We start from the raw sequence: 19826 nt of genomic DNA on the forward strand, positions 1-19826 counted from the left end.
GTTTTTATTTGCATGATTTTATTCTGTTTGTATCACATTGTTTCACTGTGTTATTTTACATTGTTTTAATCCACTGTGGATTGGCTGGCAATGGGACAAATTAGCTGATAGAGATCACATGTTGAGGCATGGGTGTGTCCAGAGGTGTCCTTTCAGCTTTTTAAAGGTCGTATTAAAAGGAAGCAAGCTGAGCACTGGAAGGAGACAGGCCCTAGATTGGAAGAGGAACGCATGAAGGCCAGGTGGAAAAGAGGGCGCGATGCGTGATCGTGGGGGGTGCGATGCCTCGTCTGGAGACCGGTCAGCGTGATGTGGTGACCCAGTCCCGACAGCAGGAACGGCGACAGTAGGAGACAACGCATGTGATTGACATCAGGGCAGATGTACACCACTGCCTGCATTTGTCAGTAGTGTCTCATTGTTGTTCACTGGGTGCAGCCATGTTGGGAGAGGGTCGCCATTGCTATAAGCCAGGGCCTCGCAAACGGAGGGCACCCTTACTCCCAGCAAATGGGTGATAGAAAACCGATCGGTGCCTGTACCATTCCCAATATGCGCTGGCTGACGTCGGGGCAGCATGAGTACGAGCAATTTTTTTTTTTTCTCGCCGATGCCCATGATGCCGCCCCCCACCAAGATGCCGCCCCGGGCAACCGCCCGTGTCGCCCGTTTAAAGAACCGCTACTGGCCGCGGTGGTATCGAGCGACGGACTCCAATGCAGAATGCGAACTGGGCTGGGATGTGATGGGCCCAGTGGTGGGATTTTTGTGCATGAAGAGAATTGTATTTTTTGCCAGTTTTAGAATAATCTTATCCAGTCTCAGTGGGAATTTTAGCATATCGAGAATATTTCATTATATACTTTTTTTCTTAGTATCTGGTTTGTTCTATTCCTGCTGTCCACCTCGTGGAATAAAAATGAATGAAACAATACTTTCCTGTCAAAAACAATATTTTAGTCAGGGCTAGCGGAAAGTTTCATATATATCATGAACATCTTTCCTCTTTGTCTTCCTATAGTTTAGTTTCATTTTCTTACCCCAACCGGTGGAGGCAGATGGCCCCTCCCTGATTCTGATTCTGCCGAAAATGGAGCTTTTCCTTCCCACTGTTGCCAAGTTCTTGCTCATAGGGGATCATTTGATTGGGGCTTTCTCTGTATTATTGCACAACCTTTATCTTACCATATATTTCAAGTTTATATGTTGTGAATTGGCTTGATTTAAATCAAATTAAACTCATTCAATTAAAACCAAATATAACTTGTAATCGAATCTATTCAAATGTAAAGTCCTCTTACTCAATTTGGACAACTAGCACTGAAAAATACACTGACATCCTCTGTTTCCCAATTAGCAGATCAGAGGTTGCTGTTTTATTCATGACTCAATACTTGAATGGTTTTAATAAACATTTAAAAAGGACATTGCTTCATTGTCTGATTCATTCTTTGTCTGTGTCAGTCCTTAATACACACACGTATACAATAATTCTAGTTGCCATAGTCTCCGGAGACGTGCTCTGTTTTCTCATACTTCACTGTTTACCTCATTCTGCCCAATAAAATGTACTAATTTTTGTAAACAATGACTTGTTTTATGCCATTAAAAAAACTGTCTCCATATGAGGACGTACTTGAAAAGAAAAAGTCACCACTTTGCATTTTACAAATCAAGTAAACAAACACGGGGCTATTTATCATATAACTAACTTTTAGGTATGTGGGACAGAAGGATAGGAGCTTTAAATGTGCCTCCATAATTATTCTAGAGTCTTTACAGTGTTCAGCGCCTGCTGTGATTTGGTGCTACATACATAAACTTGAAGTGAATTAATCCACCTGTTCACAGGAGATCACAGGAAGATGACACCAAACATCAGAAGATCTTATTGTGCGCCACAGTAAAAGGCTGGTTTCTTGGGGCTAAAAGCACATAATAAACTACAGCAGAAGCTCACATAAAGCAGGAAATAAGCAGGCACCACTTGATCTGCTAATGCACGTTTCCCACTTTTATTGTTGCCTCATTCACTAACAGTTTAATGGTGCAAGATTACCATACACAGAATTAGGATATCTGCATGAGACATCTGGGGTTAACTGATATTAATTGTCAGAGGAGGAAGGTGGAAAATATCATGGCTAGTTTTGTTTGAAAGGCATCAACAGAAAAACACACACAGAAAAAAGTGATGAGGTGAAGAAAGACACAATAAGTGTGCTGTCGTTTTAGATGTCAGTAGCTACTTTGTATAGTCCTATATCTCTGGTATTAGAAACAATTTAAATGAGTTAAAATACACCTTTATTTTGATAGAGTTCAGATGGATGCCTAGCATGACTAATGAGTATATCCTCCAAAAAAAACAAGACTTCTAATTCACTCAAACCGCTTTCTAATAAAGAGGAAGCACTAATGTAACTCACCTCCTCAGTCGAGCTGCAGGGGTTACATTTTAGGTCTCCTTTTCCTCCCCCCCCTCTCTCTTACATTCAAACCCTCTCTCAGTTCACACTAGAACAGGCCGCCACACCATCATTTGGTTTAATATGAGTGGAACAACTAAACCGCACAGACTTTATTTGATCAGTTAGGTCAACCTTTTATTAATATCAGGGTTCATGCACATCTTTCAGGGTCAAATTCAAGCACTGTTTAAGCACATTCAAGGTCCATTTTCAAGCTTTTCCAGCACATTACCAAAAAAGAAGAAAGCATGTTTCACTTTGCATCACCTCAGTAAGACCATGTAGAAATTTAAACAAATCATCTTAGGTCGACTTAAATGTCTTTTATGTCTGTTTTTTGTTAAAACAGAGAAAAATGCACCTCACAAAATACTGAAAAAGGAAACGGTTGCCTTACATGCATATAGTGTACAAACTCAACAAACACGTTCCTCTTAAAAATTAAGATGTGCAAATGTGAACAAATCAACTTGTTAGAGATCTTCATCTCCCCTGTAAATAAACAACAACCCAGAAAACAAGAAAACTGCACCAAACACCACAAACACCAACAAATTAATGTCTTCTCATCAGATATTGAAGCTTCTTTCCTGTGTGACATAAAAAATAGGAGACAGATGTTTGTTTGTTTGTGTTCTTTTTAACTAGTTAAGCACCCACGCCCAGAAAAATGGGGACATTTCATTTTCGAGCAGGAAGCTCCCCCTTTTTGTTACCCTTTAGATGAATAGAGTTTTTTAATTAAATGCATATTCTTTCCTAAATGTTATCTTTTATAAAAAGTAGGATAATTAAAACAAACTTGTATTGTAGTTCTATTGCGTAGAAAAAAAAACTGTCTTGTTTTCTGTTGTCTGTTATATAATATTGGGGATGTTTGTGACAATTAATTTCTTAATTAATCAACTCCAACATGTTTCCAAGAAAAAAAACAACCAGTTCCAAAAGATTACGCCGCCTCTCCTTCCTGGCGTGGCCGGCCAATTTCCCCAAATGGCGTCGTCTCATCCTTCCAAAGGGCATTAGAGGAGAGTAGGAAGGAAAACTACCATCTCCAGAAAAAAATGCAACAAATTGGAGAAGAGAAACTTCAACTGGAGGACAAGTGTAAGGCAAGGCAAGGCAAGTTTATTTGTATAGCACAATTCAACAACAAGGTGATTCAAAGTGCTTTACAGAGACATTAGAAACAAAAACAAATAAAAAGCATGATTTAAAATTGATTAAAACAATCAAACAAACAAACAAACTAATTAACAAACAAACAAACAAAACAGTATATAAAATCAAAACAGATAAAATCAGAACAGTAGATAAAATCAGTAGTTTAAATGTTAGTTTTGAAATTTAAGCTTAAAAGTGTGGATTTGGTGCTTTATTCAAATGCAGCTGAGAACAGGTGAGTCTTCAACCTGGATTTAAATAAACTGAGTGTTTCAGCTGATCTGAGGCTTTCTGGGAGTTTGTTCCAGATATAAGGAGCATAAAAGCTGAATGCAGCTTCTCCGTGTCTGGTTCTGACTCTGGGAACTGATAAAAGACCGGATCCAGATGACCTGAGGGATCTGGAAGGTTCATACCGGGTCAGGAGGTCACTGATGTATTTTGGTCCTAAACCATTCAGAGCTTTATAGACCAGCATCAGAACTTTAAAGTCTATCCTCTGACGGACAGGCAGCCAGTGTAAAGACCTCAGAGCTGGACTGATGTGGTCCACTTTTTTGGTCTTAGTGAGGACTCGAGCAGCAGAGTTCTGAATGAGCTGTAGTTGTCTGACTGATTTTTTAGGTAGACCTGTAAAGATGCTGTTACAGTAATCAAGCCTACTAAAGATGAATGCATGGACTAGTTTTTCCAGGTCCTGTTGAGACATCAGATCTTTTATCCTTGAAATATTCTTGAGGTGATAGTAAGCTGATTTTGTTATTGTCTTAATGTGTTTTTCTAAGTTTAGGTCTGCATCCATCACTACACCCAAATTTCTCGCCTGGTTTGTGGTTTTTAGGTGTATAGATTGAAGTTCTCTGGTGACCTGTAATCGTTTTTCTTTGGCGCCAAAGACTATTACTTCAGTTTTGTTTTTGTTTAGCTGGAGAAAACTGTGGCACAACCAGTCATTAATTTCCTCAATACATTTACCAAGAGCCTGTACAGGGCCTCGGTCTCCTGGTGACATTGTGATATATATTTGTGTGTCATCTGCATAGCTGTGGTAGTTTATTTTGTTGTTCTTTATAATCTGTGCTAGTGGGAGCATGTAAATGTTAAACAGAGGGGGTCCCAAGATGGAACCTTGGGGAACTCCACATGTGATACTTGTCTGCTCAGATGTGAAGTTACCTATTGATACAAAGTATTTCCTGTTTTCTAAGTATGTTTTGAACCAGTTTAGTACAGTTCCTGAGAGACCTGCCCAGTTCTCCAGTCGTTTGAGTAATATGTTGTGGTCAACTGTATCAAATGCTGCATTGAGATCCAGTAAAACTAAGACTGACATTTTTCCACTGTCTGTATTCAGACATATGTCATTAAACACTTTGGTCAGAGCGGTTTCAGTGCTGTGGTTCTGTCTAAAACCTGACTGGAAGGCATCATAGCAGTTATTCTGTTTTAAGAAGTAACTGAGCTGTTGAGAAACTGCTTTTTCAATGATCTTACTTAAAAATGGGAGATTTGAGATCGGCCTGTAGTTGTTCATTTGTGTCTTGTCAAGATTGTCCTTTTTCAGTATAGGTTTGATTACAGCAGTTTTTAGTGATTCCGGAAACACACCTGACATTAAGGAAAAGTTGACGATCTGTAACAGGTCTGACTCTAAAGTCTTTGAGACCTTTTTGAAAAAACTTGTTGGCAGGACATCTAAACAGCAAGAGGAGGAGTTCAGTTGACCTAAGATGTCCTCCAGGTCTTTGCTGTTAATAGGGTCAAACTGTTTCATGGTGTTTAAACAGTTTTTCGGTGGAAACAGTACATATCCTGGATCTGCTGTTGATGTACCAATTGCTTGTCTAATCTTTTGGATTTTTTCTGTGAAGAATTTGGCAAAGTCATTGCAGGCCATGGTCGACTGAAGTTCAGCTGCCACTGACACAGGAGGGTTTGTTAGCCTGTCAACTGTAGAAAATAAGACCCGAGCATTATGACTGTTTTTAGTGATGATGTCAGAGAAGTAGGACCTCCTTGCACTCCTCAGTTGTAAATTATAATTGTGAAGTTTCTCTTTATAGATGTCATAGTGAACCTGGAGGTTTGTTTTTCTCCATCTGCGCTCAGCTTTCCTACACTCTCTTTTTTCATTTTTCACCAGTGTGGAGTTTCTCCATGGAGACTTTTTCCTTCCAGAGATAACGTTCACCTTAATGGGAGCAATTGTATCCATTACATTTAACATTTTTGCATTGAAGCTATTGACGAGCTCATTGACTGACCCTCTGGACAGATCAGGTGTTAATGGGAAGACCTGGTTAAAGATCTCACTACTGTCTTCAGTTATACACCGTTTTGTGATCACTGCTGTTGATATATTTGTGTGGGCTGAGATTTTACTTTCAAAGAAAACACAGTAATGATCAGACATGCCCACATCAGACACAGTAATGTGTGAAATGCTCAGGCCCTTGGAGATCAGTAGGTCAAGAGTGTGTCCTCTATTATGTGTGGCCTCTGTTACATGCTGAGTCAGCCCAAAGTTGCCCAGAGTGTTACTCAGGTCTTTAGTCCCTTTGTCCTGAGGGTTGTCCACATGGATGTTAAAATCCCCAACAATAATTACACAGTCAAAATCAACACAGATCACAGACAGCAGTTCACTGAGGTCATTAAAAAAGTCTGTGCAGTATTTGGGAGGCCTGTAAACATTAAGAAACACAACTTTGGATGGGGCCTTCAGCTGTAAAGCCACATATTCAAAAGACTGAAAACTTCCAGGAGATAGCTGCTTACATTGAAATGATTCATTAAATAAGACAGCGACCCCTCCTCCTCTCCTGCTCACCCTGGCCTCACTGATAAAACTGTAGTTAGGAGGGGTCGTCTCGATGAGAACAGCTCCACTGTTACTTTGGTCCAACCAAGTTTCAGTTAAAAACATAAAATCAAGGCTGTGTTCAGTGATTAAATCATTAATTAAAAATGTTTTCCCAGCTAAAGATCTAATGTTTAATAAAGCCAACTTAAGTGTTTTAGAGGCATTACTTGTCCCCTCGTGTTTGGGAGCAGTCTGTGGCACACAAGGTATGTTTACTATATTTAAAGATCTTTTAGAGTGTAGCTCTCTGTGTTTTGACCAGGCCACATGTCTCCTTCCGTCACCTGAAAGTACAGAGATTTTAAAACCTTCTAGTAAACAGGGTCCCAGCTTCTCCTGGGAAAAGTCACCACTGCCATAATCTTCGCAGCCCGGACCCTCCACACATCACACATCAGACTGCAGGGACAGAGCATGAAGGTGGTAAGGAGGAACTAAGGGGGGCGAGGCTGGGCAATGTGGCTTCGATTGCTCTGTTGAGGGTGGGGCTCGATGGCGAACCTTTGGCTGCTCTGGTGGGGGGTTTATGGGGGACAAAAAGGGATTGGGCCGGGGGGTAGATCTGAGCCCAGCATTGACCCGCTCCATCATCTCCTCAGTGAATTTCAGGTGTGGGGAGGAGGGAGAAAGGGAGGGGGAGGAGGGTGATGGGGGTGATGGCCTGTCAGGGGTTTGGGGGACTGGGGAAGATCGTGGTCCCTGGTCCTGGTCCTGGTCGTTGGTGTTGTTGAGAGAGTTGGAGGCAAATAGGGACCCCTCTTCTAGCCTCAGATGTCTCTCCTTTCTGAGGCTCTTCCTGGGTGGGGGCAGATGGAGCTCCTCCTCAAGGTTTCTGCTGGGCTTTGTCTGTTGTTGGAGTACTGTTTGTTCCTCTTTATGAGATAACTCCTCGTTTATCTCAGCCTTGGCACCAAGCACAGATGGATGACGTATGGAATAAAATAAGTTGGAGGTGAACAGTTTCACCCTTGACTTGTTAAAATTAAATCCATTTTCTTTAAACAGATGCCTGCGTTCCCAAAAAATATTAAAGTTGTTGATAAAAAGCACTGAGTGGTCAGCACATGCTGATATAAGCCATTTATTCAGTGTAAACAACCTGCTGAATCTCTCGTCTCCTCCTCTGACCGGCGGTACAGGTCCACTGATGAATACAGCTGCATTCAGAGAGTTTACAGTATTTAATAATCCAGTAAAGTCCCGTTTCAGAACCTCTGACTGTTGTTTGGACACATCGTTTGACCCTGTATGCAGAACAATGTTTGTCACAGTTGGATATTCATCTGCAATTAGAAGAAGAATTCTCTCCTTCAGGTTGTTGACCATATCGTTAGGAAAGCAGAGGACTTTAGTGTTCTTAACGCACATCCTTTGTACATCCTTTACGGCAGAGTCACCCACAATCAGAGTTTCAGGCCTAGCCTTGAGCTTTCCCTGTGGCCTTTTACTTTTCAAAAGATTTTCGGACCTTACTTCGCTACTTTTAGATGGATGGTTGTCCGATAGAGATCCAGGGTCCTTTGATAGTGGAGCAAATCTGTTGTGCAGTTTCACATTCAGTTGTTTTGGAGGTTTGTTGTTAACCTTCCTATTCAAGTGTAGACGAATGGAAGCCCAAAATAAAGAGCTGGAAGACAGACAACAGCGCCAGCCGGACATAAAAATTATTAATGAGGGCTGGGGAATCAAGTTTGCTCAGACCCGAGAGCAAATTGTGCACCTCATTAAAGAAAACAAGCAATAGAGTGCAGAACTAAAACAAATGACCAACCAGCTCCAAGACAAGAAAACGATGACTGATAAGATACAATGGGATCTCCAATACATGGACCGAAGGAATCAGCTCCTCCAAAGACAGCTCCATGAAGCTGTGGAAGAAAAGAAAGAAATCCTCCAACAGAAGGAAGAGCATGACAAAAAGCAAAGAGACATGCAGCACGAACTGAAGAGCATGCAGGAAAAATACCGAATGCTGAAAGAAAGCCTGGATGAAACACTGCGCCAACATAAAGACCTTCTTCAACAGAAAGAGCAACAACAAGAAAGACTGAAAGAAGGAAAACATATTGTCCAGGACTTTGAGTCTAAAAATCTAAAACTGCAAGAGTTTTGTAATCAGCTGGAGGACAAAGCAACTAAAGTGGAAGAAGAAAAGGACAAGTTGGAGAAACGCTGCTCACAGATGCTCACAGGGATTTTGGTGGAATTCAATAACTTGAAGCGTGAAAACACTCAAATGCAGGCACAAAAACAACAACAAGACAAAATACGTGAAGACTTGCAGCTCACGCTCCAAGAAATCCAGACAAGAAACGAGCAGTTAGAAGACAAGCACAAAGAGGTCCAACAGAGAAATGCAGACATGCATAAGGACAAGCTGATACAGGAGGCAACATCCAAACAACTCAATGACAAGCTTGAAGAACAACAAGCAACCTTAGAAGAGGTGGAACAAAGATGTGAGAAACTTGAAAAGCAAAACACAGAAACAATCGATGAGTTGAGAAATCTCATCCTGGAGAAAAAAGCGCTCGTGGAAAAGTGAATGAAAAAAAAGAAAAAATGGTTCCACTTGTTCCGGAGGAGAGACGCTACTGCTTCCTCACCTGATGTAGCCTCATCTTGCTCTACCTCTGTTAACCCCCCCAACCAGTCCCGGCAGTTGACTGTCCCCTCCTGAGCTGGTTCTGCCGGAGGTTTCTGCCCGTTTAAAGGCAGTTTTTCCTCCCCACTGTCGCCTAGTGCTTGCTCAGAGGGGATTGTTGGGATTTTCTCTCCTCTACCTTTTTTCTTCATTTACTTGTTTAACTTTTTTCATTATTACTTCGTTTTACCTTGTTTCTTTATTTACTTGCTTGTTTAACTTTTTTTTTCAACTTATCTAAAAAATAAACCAATTGAATTTATCCTTTGAGTATTTTTCATCTCATCTTTACAGAATTTTTCCAAATAATTTTCAAACATTCAGATCTGTCTTTTATTTTCTTCTTGAAACCTCATAAATGGTGAACTAAAAACCCCGGAATATGGTTTGAAACATTGTTTCAGCTGAAACTGGCATAACATGCTTGAGTGAGAGAGTGTGTGTGTGTGTGTGTGTGTGTGTGTGTGTGTGTGTGTGTGTGTGTGTGTGTGTGTGTGTGAGACAGGTGACAGGGTATCACTAGTTAGGTCATCATGTTTAGGCTCATTCACTCCAAAATTATTTAGGCTAAATCTTTAAAACAGTGTCATTGCATACACATTTTCAATTCACTCCAATCGCACAAATGTAGAAATAATTATTTGCAGTATCTTATTTATTATGAGATTATGTCATGACTGATCATTTGCACCCACACCACCAAAAATGGGAGCAAATCGAGGAGATCATGTTTAATCGGTTATAAGAAAAGGTCAGAAATATAAGTGCCAACATGAGCAGTGTCCACAGAAACCTCTGAATCTCAGCTCAAAGCTCAAATAAACCATTTCTACAACCACCAAACACAGCAAAGACACCAAACAGTTAAAAGAGCAGTGACGTCACCATGAATCTGTGGTCAGGTAATATCCATATTTTGATTGATGATTTTCTGGAGTTAAATGTGAACCGAAGCATATTTTCAAAGGTGTTATATGCTATAAAATACTTTTAAATAAAATAATCTCTAATTAATTAGGTGTGGGAAATAAAAAAAAATCTCATTTTTCTATGTTTGAGTCACAGTAACTTCACTGGGCTCACATTTTACTGATTCCATTCTTTACTCGCATGTTTTAAACGCTTACAGCACTTTCACAGGTTTTTATATTCTTTTGAAAATTCATGTGAACTCAAGCTGTCAGAATTGTAATGTAAGCTTTGATAATTGTCCACATTTGTCATTTTGACGATTATCCCTTTATTTTAATGAATACAGCAAACAGAAAAAAAAACTAACAAATTAACAAACGCGGCTCCTAATAAGACAAAACCTGATGATGCTGCAAAACACAGTTAAGTGAGAGGAGGCTGTAAAATGGAATAACTGAAAAAGTGGCAGTGTACAGAGGTGGCGTTCCTCACCCTCTGGGTATCCGTAGAGGTTGTCAACAAAGTTGGAGATGGTGTAGTCGAACTCCGCAGCTGAGATGCCGTCGTTGTCCTCACTGTCGTCCACAAACTTCAGCCCCTCTCCCTGGTTCACTCCTATCAGGATGTCATAGTTTAGGAACTCCCCCTGGTGGAGAAAATAAGGAAGAACATGCTGAGTGCTGGAACAGAGCCTGTGTGCATCACAAGTCTACAACAGGAAGTGCAGCTGAAACACAGCTTTGGGAATTGGCAGCATTTCATTTCCTAGTAAACAAAAAAAAACATTAGCTGTTGGCTAAAATCCCTACTATAAACTGTAAATACTACAAATATGTGCAAAGAGCTGCAAACTAATATATATACATTGCAAACAATAAATACACATTCCAAAATAAAAACACCTCTGCACATGAAGTGGAAACGTTTGCTTTTGCAGCGCTTCGCATCAACATGTATATGAGGTACTTTTGAGATTTGATCTGTGCATAGGTGCATCTTTGATGTGCAGCTCAGAGATCCACAATCCAGCACGTTTTCTGTTTCTCTGACCGCCAGGCTGCTGACCCGAGGTCACGTCAGAGCTTTATTTTTTATCTAAATGTAACAGACAGTTGGTAGCTCTCCTTCCACGCATTTCATACCACACAGCAGGCAGACTTCTGGTTGGTTGACCAGAGTTTTTCAATGTCTGTCTGCATTAACACATCTCGAGAGGCATACGTGCCAAAGAGCGGAATGTAGCAGCTGCAGCACGGCACACAGAGCAAATATTTTCATGGGGTAGTATCAGAAATAAGACCTTTGAATATGTAGTCCCTTTAACTTCTTTCCTTATATTAAACCCTTTGACAAACAGCCATCCAGTGTCCTCTGACATGTGCTCTTATCATTTGTTCCTGATGCTCAGATACAATCCTGGACTCAACATATGTGGCTATGTCTCTGTCCTTGCTATAGATATGTGTTAATGTGCAAAATAAGGTTAAAAAACTTAAGAAATAAATGCCCTCTGTTACATTTCATAGAAACCTTCATGGTGGAATGATTAAAAGCATAAGAAAAAAATAACAATGTTAAAATAAAAAATATGAACACAATGAGAGTTAGATGAAGTTTTGATTCAAGAATAAGAATAAAAAAATGAACACATGGTTCCCTGTGATGCTGCTGAACACGAGTACTTCACTTCAGAGATTTCAGTCAACACTGGTGTGACAGCGAAGGGAGTCATGGGACTACATCGTAATCTGTCCTGTGGGCCATTTAAAAGCAGATTTGCTGGCTAACCACTGCTGTCAAAGCAAAACTAAAGAAACATTGCACCTTCATTCCTTTTTCCTTACGTCCTTCTAACCTTTTCTTTGAGTCTTAACAACAAGAGTGTAAAGTTAATAGCAGTAAATGTCAAGGCTTTCTGATTCTCAGTGAGATAGAGCGAGCTAGAGGAGCAGAGAGGAATGTGTTAAATGAGGGTTAACTACCACACTGATCCCAGAACAGACCGCATGTACAAATCAAGTTCTCTCTTTAGTTCGTTTTCATCCTCCTAGTCCTCCTCATCTCCTTGTAACCCTGTTTTTATTCCTTGGGATGAAAAAGCAAAAAGGGGCCCGAATCTAATCCTGCAGGAACAATCGGTCATTGTTTGTTTTTCAAACTGCTGAGATATGAAGCGATCCTCGCTTGTTTGTCTCTAGTTAGTCTGCAGTTTTTATGTTAACACAAATGCATGAGTATTTTACTGACTCACTAACTGACACTGGCACTATCGGCGGTTTAGAGATGGCGTATGTACACAGATTGAGGAGGATCTAAGTATGACGTGGATGACAGAGGAAATCGGGCATGGCCCTCCTGTCAAAGTTCATTCCCACTTTGAGTTTTTGTTTCACAGACGGTTCAGCCTGATGTAAATTCACTGCCAGAAGAAAAATACCCTATAAATCTATTAGCAGCTATGGTTTAGGCAGCAGAGCGTAAACTAACACGTCACTTGGAGATAACTGTAGATTTTTCCTTCATGGTTTCAAATGTAAGCTGGCTGATTTGATTCATTTTTGTTTTTGTTTTAAACTGAGCAAACCTGGTCTTCTCCTAAGGACTGCTGCAGGTATCATGCAAGCATCTTAATTTAATAAAAAACCAACAACAACAAAAAAAACCCCAAAATAGAATGAAACTCATTTCCGGGGACAAATAACACTGATAGAGACATTTTTTTGTACAGATGATTGGCAAACGGAAAGTTTCTAAAGAGTCGTGCACACACAAGTAGACTACTACAACATGCTACTTAGTTAGGGGAGTTTGGGAATGACAACCAAGCGGAACAAAATTAGACCCAAACATTGTCATCGAAACAAAAACACAAAAAGCTGAGGGGAGGGAATAGAGAGGAGGAAAGCTGAGCTGGAGGCGGGGTTGCTGGAGGGAGGCGGGGAGGCAAAACTTAAACGTTTGAGTCGCATGAAAAGAGACTTAAGCCACAAGTCTACTTACAAGAGAAAACTGTCAAGAATCACAATGATTAATAAGTTTTAACACTTGGTATTTTCGGTATTTTCAAAGGCTTTTCAGAAAGTCTATGACGTGTTCAGCAGGCCATCAGACTGCTGAACACGTCATAGACACCTCTATGGGCTCAAAATGTGGTCATAAATATTTTGTACTTGTAAATCGGTTTTGTACTTGTAAAAAAGATTTGTATGTGTAAAAAAAATTTGTGTGTGTGTAAAAAAGATTTGTGTGTGTGTAAAAAAGATTTGTGTGTGTGTAAAAAAGATTTGTGTGTGGACTTAGCCAAAAACCCCTGCAAGTTACAACTACGAATTTTGACCCTATTTTTCTTCCTTTCATCTGATTGGTCAATGTCATGTCAATCACAAATGTAACAATCCAATCAGAGAACAGATGGGTTTGGCTGTCGGAGGGGCGCTTTTTTGAACTGCAGGTCCTTGAAGGGTAATCTCTATATAAATATCCGATAGTAGTTAGGTCCCCTTACTTTCAGCAGCTGTTGAAAGGATAAAGTTGTGGTATGTCAGTGGTTAGAAATACCATTATTACTTTAGGATTAGTGTAACACAAAGTCAGGGCTGACCCAGGACCATTGCTGTGAGTCACAGTGCGCAGCATAAAAGTCCTTTCACATCGGACGCAGGATGTGCTGCTAATGCTAATTGCTAACTAAAAGCAAAGGATCCAGAATTTGTTGCTGGCTGCTGGGCTCTGTGGGTTTTTGCAGCAGCTCTACCTGTACTAGATGCACCTGCTCCTTGTCGTTTTTATCTCTGACTTTATGTGAACTACAAGAGTTTGTGGGTTTTTTTGCTAGTTCTTCAAATGTTCAATAAAAACATGTATGCTAATTCATAACGAAGACAGCTTTGTAATGAAGACTGTCATTTCCAAAACACTGCCCCCCCCCCCCCGGCCGGCAAACAACCACAAAATGCTTCCCCCATGAGTTAGCGCGAGGCTCCACGAAGCTTAGAAAACCCTTCTTGGACACAACAGATCTGAAAAGAAGGGATTTTATTCATTTATTTATTTATTAAGCGAGCGCTTGTTTTTCTGAGGAAGAAGCAGAGTTGGTTTGTTTCCAGCTGAAATCATCCAGGCTCAGGAATTTGAATCGATCCACATCATTTCTGCTTGAACTAGAGAACATGAGTATCGACTTACATTTGGTCTGTGAGACACATGTCATAGTGACAGTATTTGGGTTAATATGGCATTAATCACCCTGGTCGCATTTCTTCAATATCAGGCACAAAGTTCAGGAACTCGTTCTTTGCAGCCCGCGCAAGGTAGGAGGTCTCCAGAGTGGGAACCATCGGGAAGTTTTCACAGTCTGAGCAGGAGGGACTGGAGGCACGTGAGCTGTTCTTAGGGGTCCTTTAACACAAATCACACCAAGTTAGAATCAAATAGATAACCTGTCAATAACCGTTTGCAGATCGAGGTCAATGTTCCTAAAAATATGTTTACTTCTGGCCCATTGAGCCTCAGCGGGAGTCCGACAGAGAGGGGCAGGTAGAGGAAGGGGTGAGGGTGGCACTGCTGAAGCTCGTCACGGATGGATCATGTCCGGTCGGTGAGATGAGAGAAAGCTGAAGTGAAACAACAGCAGGACGAGGTAGACGTTAATATATCAACTCCCTGATGTGACACAGAAAGGCTATTTTTTTTAATTTATTTGTATTATTTCTCACCTTGCAGTCACTGATGCTGTTCACCAGCTGGTTGTATTCACTATTGAAGGTGTGTGTCAGAAGGCGCAGGCACTACAACACAACAGGAACAAGACCGATCAGCTCCAAGCAGAGAAGGCAGCAACAAGAACGCCCACTAAGCCGACGTTTTTCTCACCTTGGTGGCCAGCTCCTTCTCACGATCCACCAGCTCTCGATGTCGGCGGAATCGTAGCCGCTGCTCTCGCTCGGCCTGATGGCGCTTTCAAAGGTGGTGCTGGAGATCTGCGAGGAGACGGAGGTGGACGTGGACAGAGTGCTGGAGCTCACGCTGGGGGACAGAGACTCACTCAGGGACTTGGTGGTGGGAGCTGTTCCCACGGGAGCCGCCTCTCCCAGAAGGTGACGGGTCTTTTCCACCTGGAAAAAAGATGGGGGCGAATGTGAGGTGGAGAGAAGAGGGGAGGGTTAAAACTTTTTAGAATAGCACTTTGGTCTTCGAGTTGAAAAGTCATTTTTCCCTCTACGATATTAAACAGAGATTTATTTCTTTATGAATCTTTTAAGGCCCCACCTCCTGCAGCTGCTCCATCTTCTCTAGCTCCCACTGGTGCTCTAGGATGAGGATATCTCCTCTGGGCCTCCAGCCAGCGAGGCTCTCCTCTCCACGCACATAAGCCACTGATGTGTCCAGGAGCTTCCTCCTCCTCCTCTGCATCCCTGCTCAGGACATGAGCCCTCATGTTTCATGGCCGCTCACCTGGGCTTCCAACGTCAGACGTCTTACACAAGCTCAGCTCGTAGATCCCAGTCACTCGGTTGCTATAATGAAGCAGAAGTTATGAAGAAGGAAACTTTGTAACAGGGCAGATATCTTTGATTGTGAAACAGAGATGGCCACAGTGCAGCAGCCCAGATTTACCAGTCAGGAGTTTTGGAGTATCCAGTCCCAAAGAGGTTCTTGAGAGAACGGGGTGGGGAAATCTTGGCGTCTCGGGAGTAAAAGACCGTGCAGTTTGGTGATAATGGCAGGCTGGATGCAATGATCCAACTGCAGAGAGGCGATAAAGGGTGTGTGTTAGACACGATGACATCAAGAGACTTAAAAACACGTACAAACAGGTACAACACGGCGGAGCAGCGGCTGACAAAGCAAAGGAAAGGAACCCAGGGCAGCACAGAGTTGGGCACGAGGGATTTTACTGTTGAACACCACAATCTCAGTCTATAGTGAGAAACAGCTGAGGGGGAAAACACTGATCTGGAAACGTCTGAGTGTTACAGAGGATATACATAGCACTGTGGTTCAGTGTCACACAATCACAAACAAATACAGAAAAGTACTAAAAAGGGTGTTGCCTCCAAAGATCGCTTTTACTGGTTTGGAGCTTAGGAGGCTTAATAACGACAGGCATGAATGAAGACAGATCAGAACAGCTGTTTTATCACAGCATCCAGTACCAACACAATCTGAATCGCAGCTGAATGTCTAAAATATCAAATGTCATTTTTTGGTCCATCAGCTACAGCATGAACTGCTTAAAGTGAGAAGCAGCCTAAAGCCCGACAGATTCATCTTTCCAGACTGAAAATATCTCAGAGTGAACCAAGTGTTGCGTTTTCAGTGTGATCTCACAAAGTCAAATCCCTTTAATGATGTTCTGTCCTGTCTTCCTCTATCAAAAGCACACAAACACTATAAAACATTGTTTCTGTGCTTTGGGGTTTTTGTTTACTACAGAGAGGTAAAGCACGACTAGACCCTAAAGGTAGGCTGCTCACCTACAACCACCTCATGAACATCTTTCCAATGGAGCTCGCTGCCCTTCTCGTGGATGAGGGTCACTCTGATCCTCCGCTGGATCTCCTGCAGCAAACATAACAGGAGCTCAGGATCACAGTGAGCACAGCTAGAGCAACATTACGCTTTAAAAGAAGATATTCAACTGTGTACAAAGGAAGCAGTTACCACTGTGTGAGTAGCTCAAGTAGTAGCTCGTGGCTCAAGAGTTGGGAGTTCGCCTTGTAATCGGAAGGTTGCCGGTTCGAGCCCCGGCTTGGACAGTCCCGGTCGTTGTGTCCTTGGGCAAGACACTTCACCCGTTGCCTACTGGGGGTGGTCAGAGGGCCCGGTGGCGCCAGTGTCCGGCAGCCTTGCCTCTGTCAGTGCGCCCCAGGGTGGCTGTGGCTACAATGTAGCTTGCCATCACCAGTGTGTGAATGGGTGGACGACAGGTTGTGTAAAGCGCTTTGGGGTCCTTAGGGACTAGAAAAGCGCTATACAAATACAGGCCATTTACCATTAATAAGAAAACAACATGTGCACCAATCCTGTACCTGGTGCAGCAGGTAGGTACCATGACAGGGCAGGCCTCCACTGTGATCCACGATGGCTGGGATGTAGGGAGGGAGGAGGTGACACAACATCCCAACTTATAATATTCTTCGTGGAGATAATTTTTATGGTTCCTTTAAAGCTTGTGCGTGAATATAACACTCATCACACACATTTGGTGATGGTGTTCAACTTGGTGGCTGCAACTGGCGCGCACACACACACACACACACACAAGCTCAATGTTATCAAGCTGGAATTTGTCTGAATTTAAGAGAAGATGAATAAAGGTGAGGAGTATTTTCTACATGCTTTGGGTGACTAAATGGAGGATGGATAGGTGATGTGAAAACACTACTGACCCTTTATACTGAGCCAATAGTTCACACACTTCTATTAAATCTGTCTAAAGAGCCAGTAATCACAGAGGATAGATACTGGAAACAAACTGAAATGTTAGGAGGAACTAAATCACACATTACAACACCAGTGGCAGCACCCTGCTGTCTCACACATCGGGATCACGGTCCTGTTGAAACGGGCTAATCGCTAAAGCTCACAGTTGCATTCGTCTATACTCAATATGATCGAGAGGAATATTATTACACTTGAAAACTGCTCTATTCACGTCTTCTTTTGCTGTGAATCTACATCGACAACAGAAAAAGAAAATCTGCTGCTTGCAACAGCATTGTGTTAGAAGCATTTTTACTGGAGTGAATGCATTTAACTGTACTTGCATCATCTGTTAAAAGTACTTATATATTGCAATAAGACTGCAAAAAGCAAAGGGGACTGAATTCTATAGTATGTGGTATGTGTATAAGGTGACACATGTATGCAGTTTCCTGCCATAATGTAAACTTGGAATCATCACATATCTACAGGTATTTGTACTGAATGGAATGAGCTGTGGTGATTAAAAGCATTAGCAAAAGCATACTTACTAGTAGTGGCCTTTTCTTCTTAGGTCTGGATCTCGATGCCTCTGGGACTGAAGATCACAGCCAAGTCACCAGTTTCATAAACAATAAACAAACAAAAAGCAAATAAACAAAACACTTTCAGAGATCGCACAACTTTGGTTTTCATCTTCATATGATAATGTTCCTTGAATCAAATCTACCATACACACTCTACTACAGCGTATCAAACTAGTCTAAATACTTCCACAAATAATGACATACCCATCTTTGTCTTTTTGTGGCTTTCACCAAAAACTCTCCCCCTGCTGGATCCTGTGTTGACGTACGTGATTTTGGGAGAAAAACAAAAACAAAATCATTTTAAATGGTTACATTAAATGTAATAATATCAACATTCAATAGATTTGACTGTACATGTATCAAGTGGTGTAAAATACATGTTCCTTGATCCTTGGTCAGGGAACATAAATTACTGTTGTTTCAGCCATCAGGTACTCCTCTAAAATTCAGCCTGGACTCCAAATATAAAGCATACAATACATACAAACATACAAATTACCTTTGCTGGTCTTGTTGCCTGCGTGCTCCACTTGCCCCTCTGAAGTGCTCAGTGGGTCATCCTATCCCTTGTTGAGCTCAATCTTCTCCATCACATTCCTCACTTCCTCCACCTGCGTGGTCCTCCCCTCCCGTGCCTCCATAATCGTTGCCTCCTCCTGGTTGTTGATCATTCAAGTTAGTTTACACAATGGGTCAAACTTTTAACTTTATCCTGCTTTACGCCTCCTGGTTTGTAGCAGACTAAGTATATACAGTGGCGTGTCTAGAAAATTTTTGTTGGGGGGGCCAGGTAGGGGCACAGATTTGGAGAAGGGTGGCAGATGTAATTGGTAGATAATGTTTAAAAAAAATTCTACCAACCGTTAACCATAATTAAATAACCCTGTAAACCTAATAACTGAATGTGCTTTTAACTCTTATTAGAATGAGATTTTAACCACTACGGTGCAAAGTTTTTAGATACTGCGTTGATAAAGTACAAGAGATACAATCAGTGCTTTGTCAGTGTTTACTCAGCATTCAAGGACAGCAATATTTGCATAGTATTTTTACTGACATATAGTGCACATATGTTTTGGGCAAAAACATTTTTTAATATTAAAATACGAACATTTGTAACAAACAATTGACAAATCAGCCAATTCCAATGTAAAACTTTATCTGCCTGTTAAAAAAAGAAGATAATCTTCTCACAAACTGGTGTTTGATTTTGAAAAAAGTGGGGAAACAACTGAAAAGACTAACATTTGAATGAAACCTGCCTCCCCTTCCCTCATCCACCTGCTGGCCTCTGTGGAAGCCCCGTCATAGCCACCACCAAACAACTGAGTTATTTTTACACATCGACCTGCATCTGGCCAATCCACCACTTCTCATTGTTCATGCAGTTACAAAAAAAAATAAAAAATAAGTCACCGGGCATATCCCCGGTATGCCCGATGGCCAGTCCAGCTATGTTAACCTGCAACCAAATCTGCAGCTCCATACAGCAATGTTACGACTTGGATTATATCTTATAACTCATAACTCTTATGTTAGCTCCCCTCAGTAGCATACTGTCTGAAATATTCGACGGCTGCAATAATTCTTCAAGTGTTATTTTTTCCTTGGTATTCTAATTTCACCGAAGTTTACTAAACTCAACAAACTTAATATTACTTACCGGGACATTTATTCTGGCCTCATTTTCTTTCACCGAAAAATTGTTTCCTGCGGTGCCATCTTTCGTGCTTGGCTCTCCTACCTTTGCTAACGTG

General features: G+C 41.5%; 2 protein-coding genes and 1 long non-coding RNA gene across 4 annotated transcripts; all 3 read right to left on the minus strand.

Annotated features, from left to right (window-relative positions):
- Window positions 1-3331: 3331 nt before the first annotated feature.
- Window positions 3332-9500, minus strand: LOC147326574 (uncharacterized). Its single transcript, XM_086301882.1, has one exon. It carries the CDS (start codon window positions 8155-8157, stop codon window positions 6886-6888), a length of 1272 nt encoding a protein of 423 aa, XP_086158008.1. The 5' UTR covers window positions 8158-9500; the 3' UTR covers window positions 3332-6885.
- Window positions 9500-16996, minus strand: LOC147326575 (kinesin-like protein KIF1B). 2 transcript variants are annotated; one of them, XM_086301883.1, is made up of 9 exons: window positions 16718-16996; window positions 16531-16615; window positions 15671-15799; window positions 15323-15570; window positions 14927-15168; window positions 14770-14841; window positions 14546-14667; window positions 14300-14452; window positions 9500-10700 (listed from the first exon to the last, which is right to left on the minus strand). In XM_086301883.1, exons 4-6 carry the CDS (start codon window positions 15464-15466, stop codon window positions 14826-14828), a joined length of 402 nt encoding a protein of 133 aa, XP_086158009.1. In that variant the 5' UTR covers window positions 15467-15570; window positions 15671-15799; window positions 16531-16615; window positions 16718-16996; the 3' UTR covers window positions 9500-10700; window positions 14300-14452; window positions 14546-14667; window positions 14770-14825. The 2 variants fall into 2 exon arrangements, with proteins under 2 accessions (XP_086158009.1, XP_086158010.1); XM_086301884.1 differs by lacking the exons at window positions 9500-10700; window positions 14300-14452; window positions 14546-14667; window positions 14770-14841 and having other exon boundaries at window positions 14923-15168.
- An 847-nt stretch (window positions 16997-17843) lies between these two features.
- LOC147326576 (uncharacterized) lies at window positions 17844-19826 on the minus strand. The gene is made up of 4 exons (XR_015130616.1): window positions 19733-19826; window positions 18569-18725; window positions 18271-18321; window positions 17844-18077 (listed from the first exon to the last, which is right to left on the minus strand). It is a non-coding gene; the product is annotated as an uncharacterized LOC147326576 (long non-coding RNA).

Source organism: Aulonocara sp. 'chitande type north' Nkhata Bay, linkage group LG7 (genome assembly GCF_057382095.1).
Source record: "Aulonocara sp. 'chitande type north' Nkhata Bay isolate Kocher_YH1m ecotype deep benthic linkage group LG7, A_spYH_male_GT1.1, whole genome shotgun sequence".
Classification (NCBI taxonomy): Eukaryota; Metazoa; Chordata; class Actinopteri; order Cichliformes; family Cichlidae; genus Aulonocara; species Aulonocara sp. 'chitande type north' Nkhata Bay.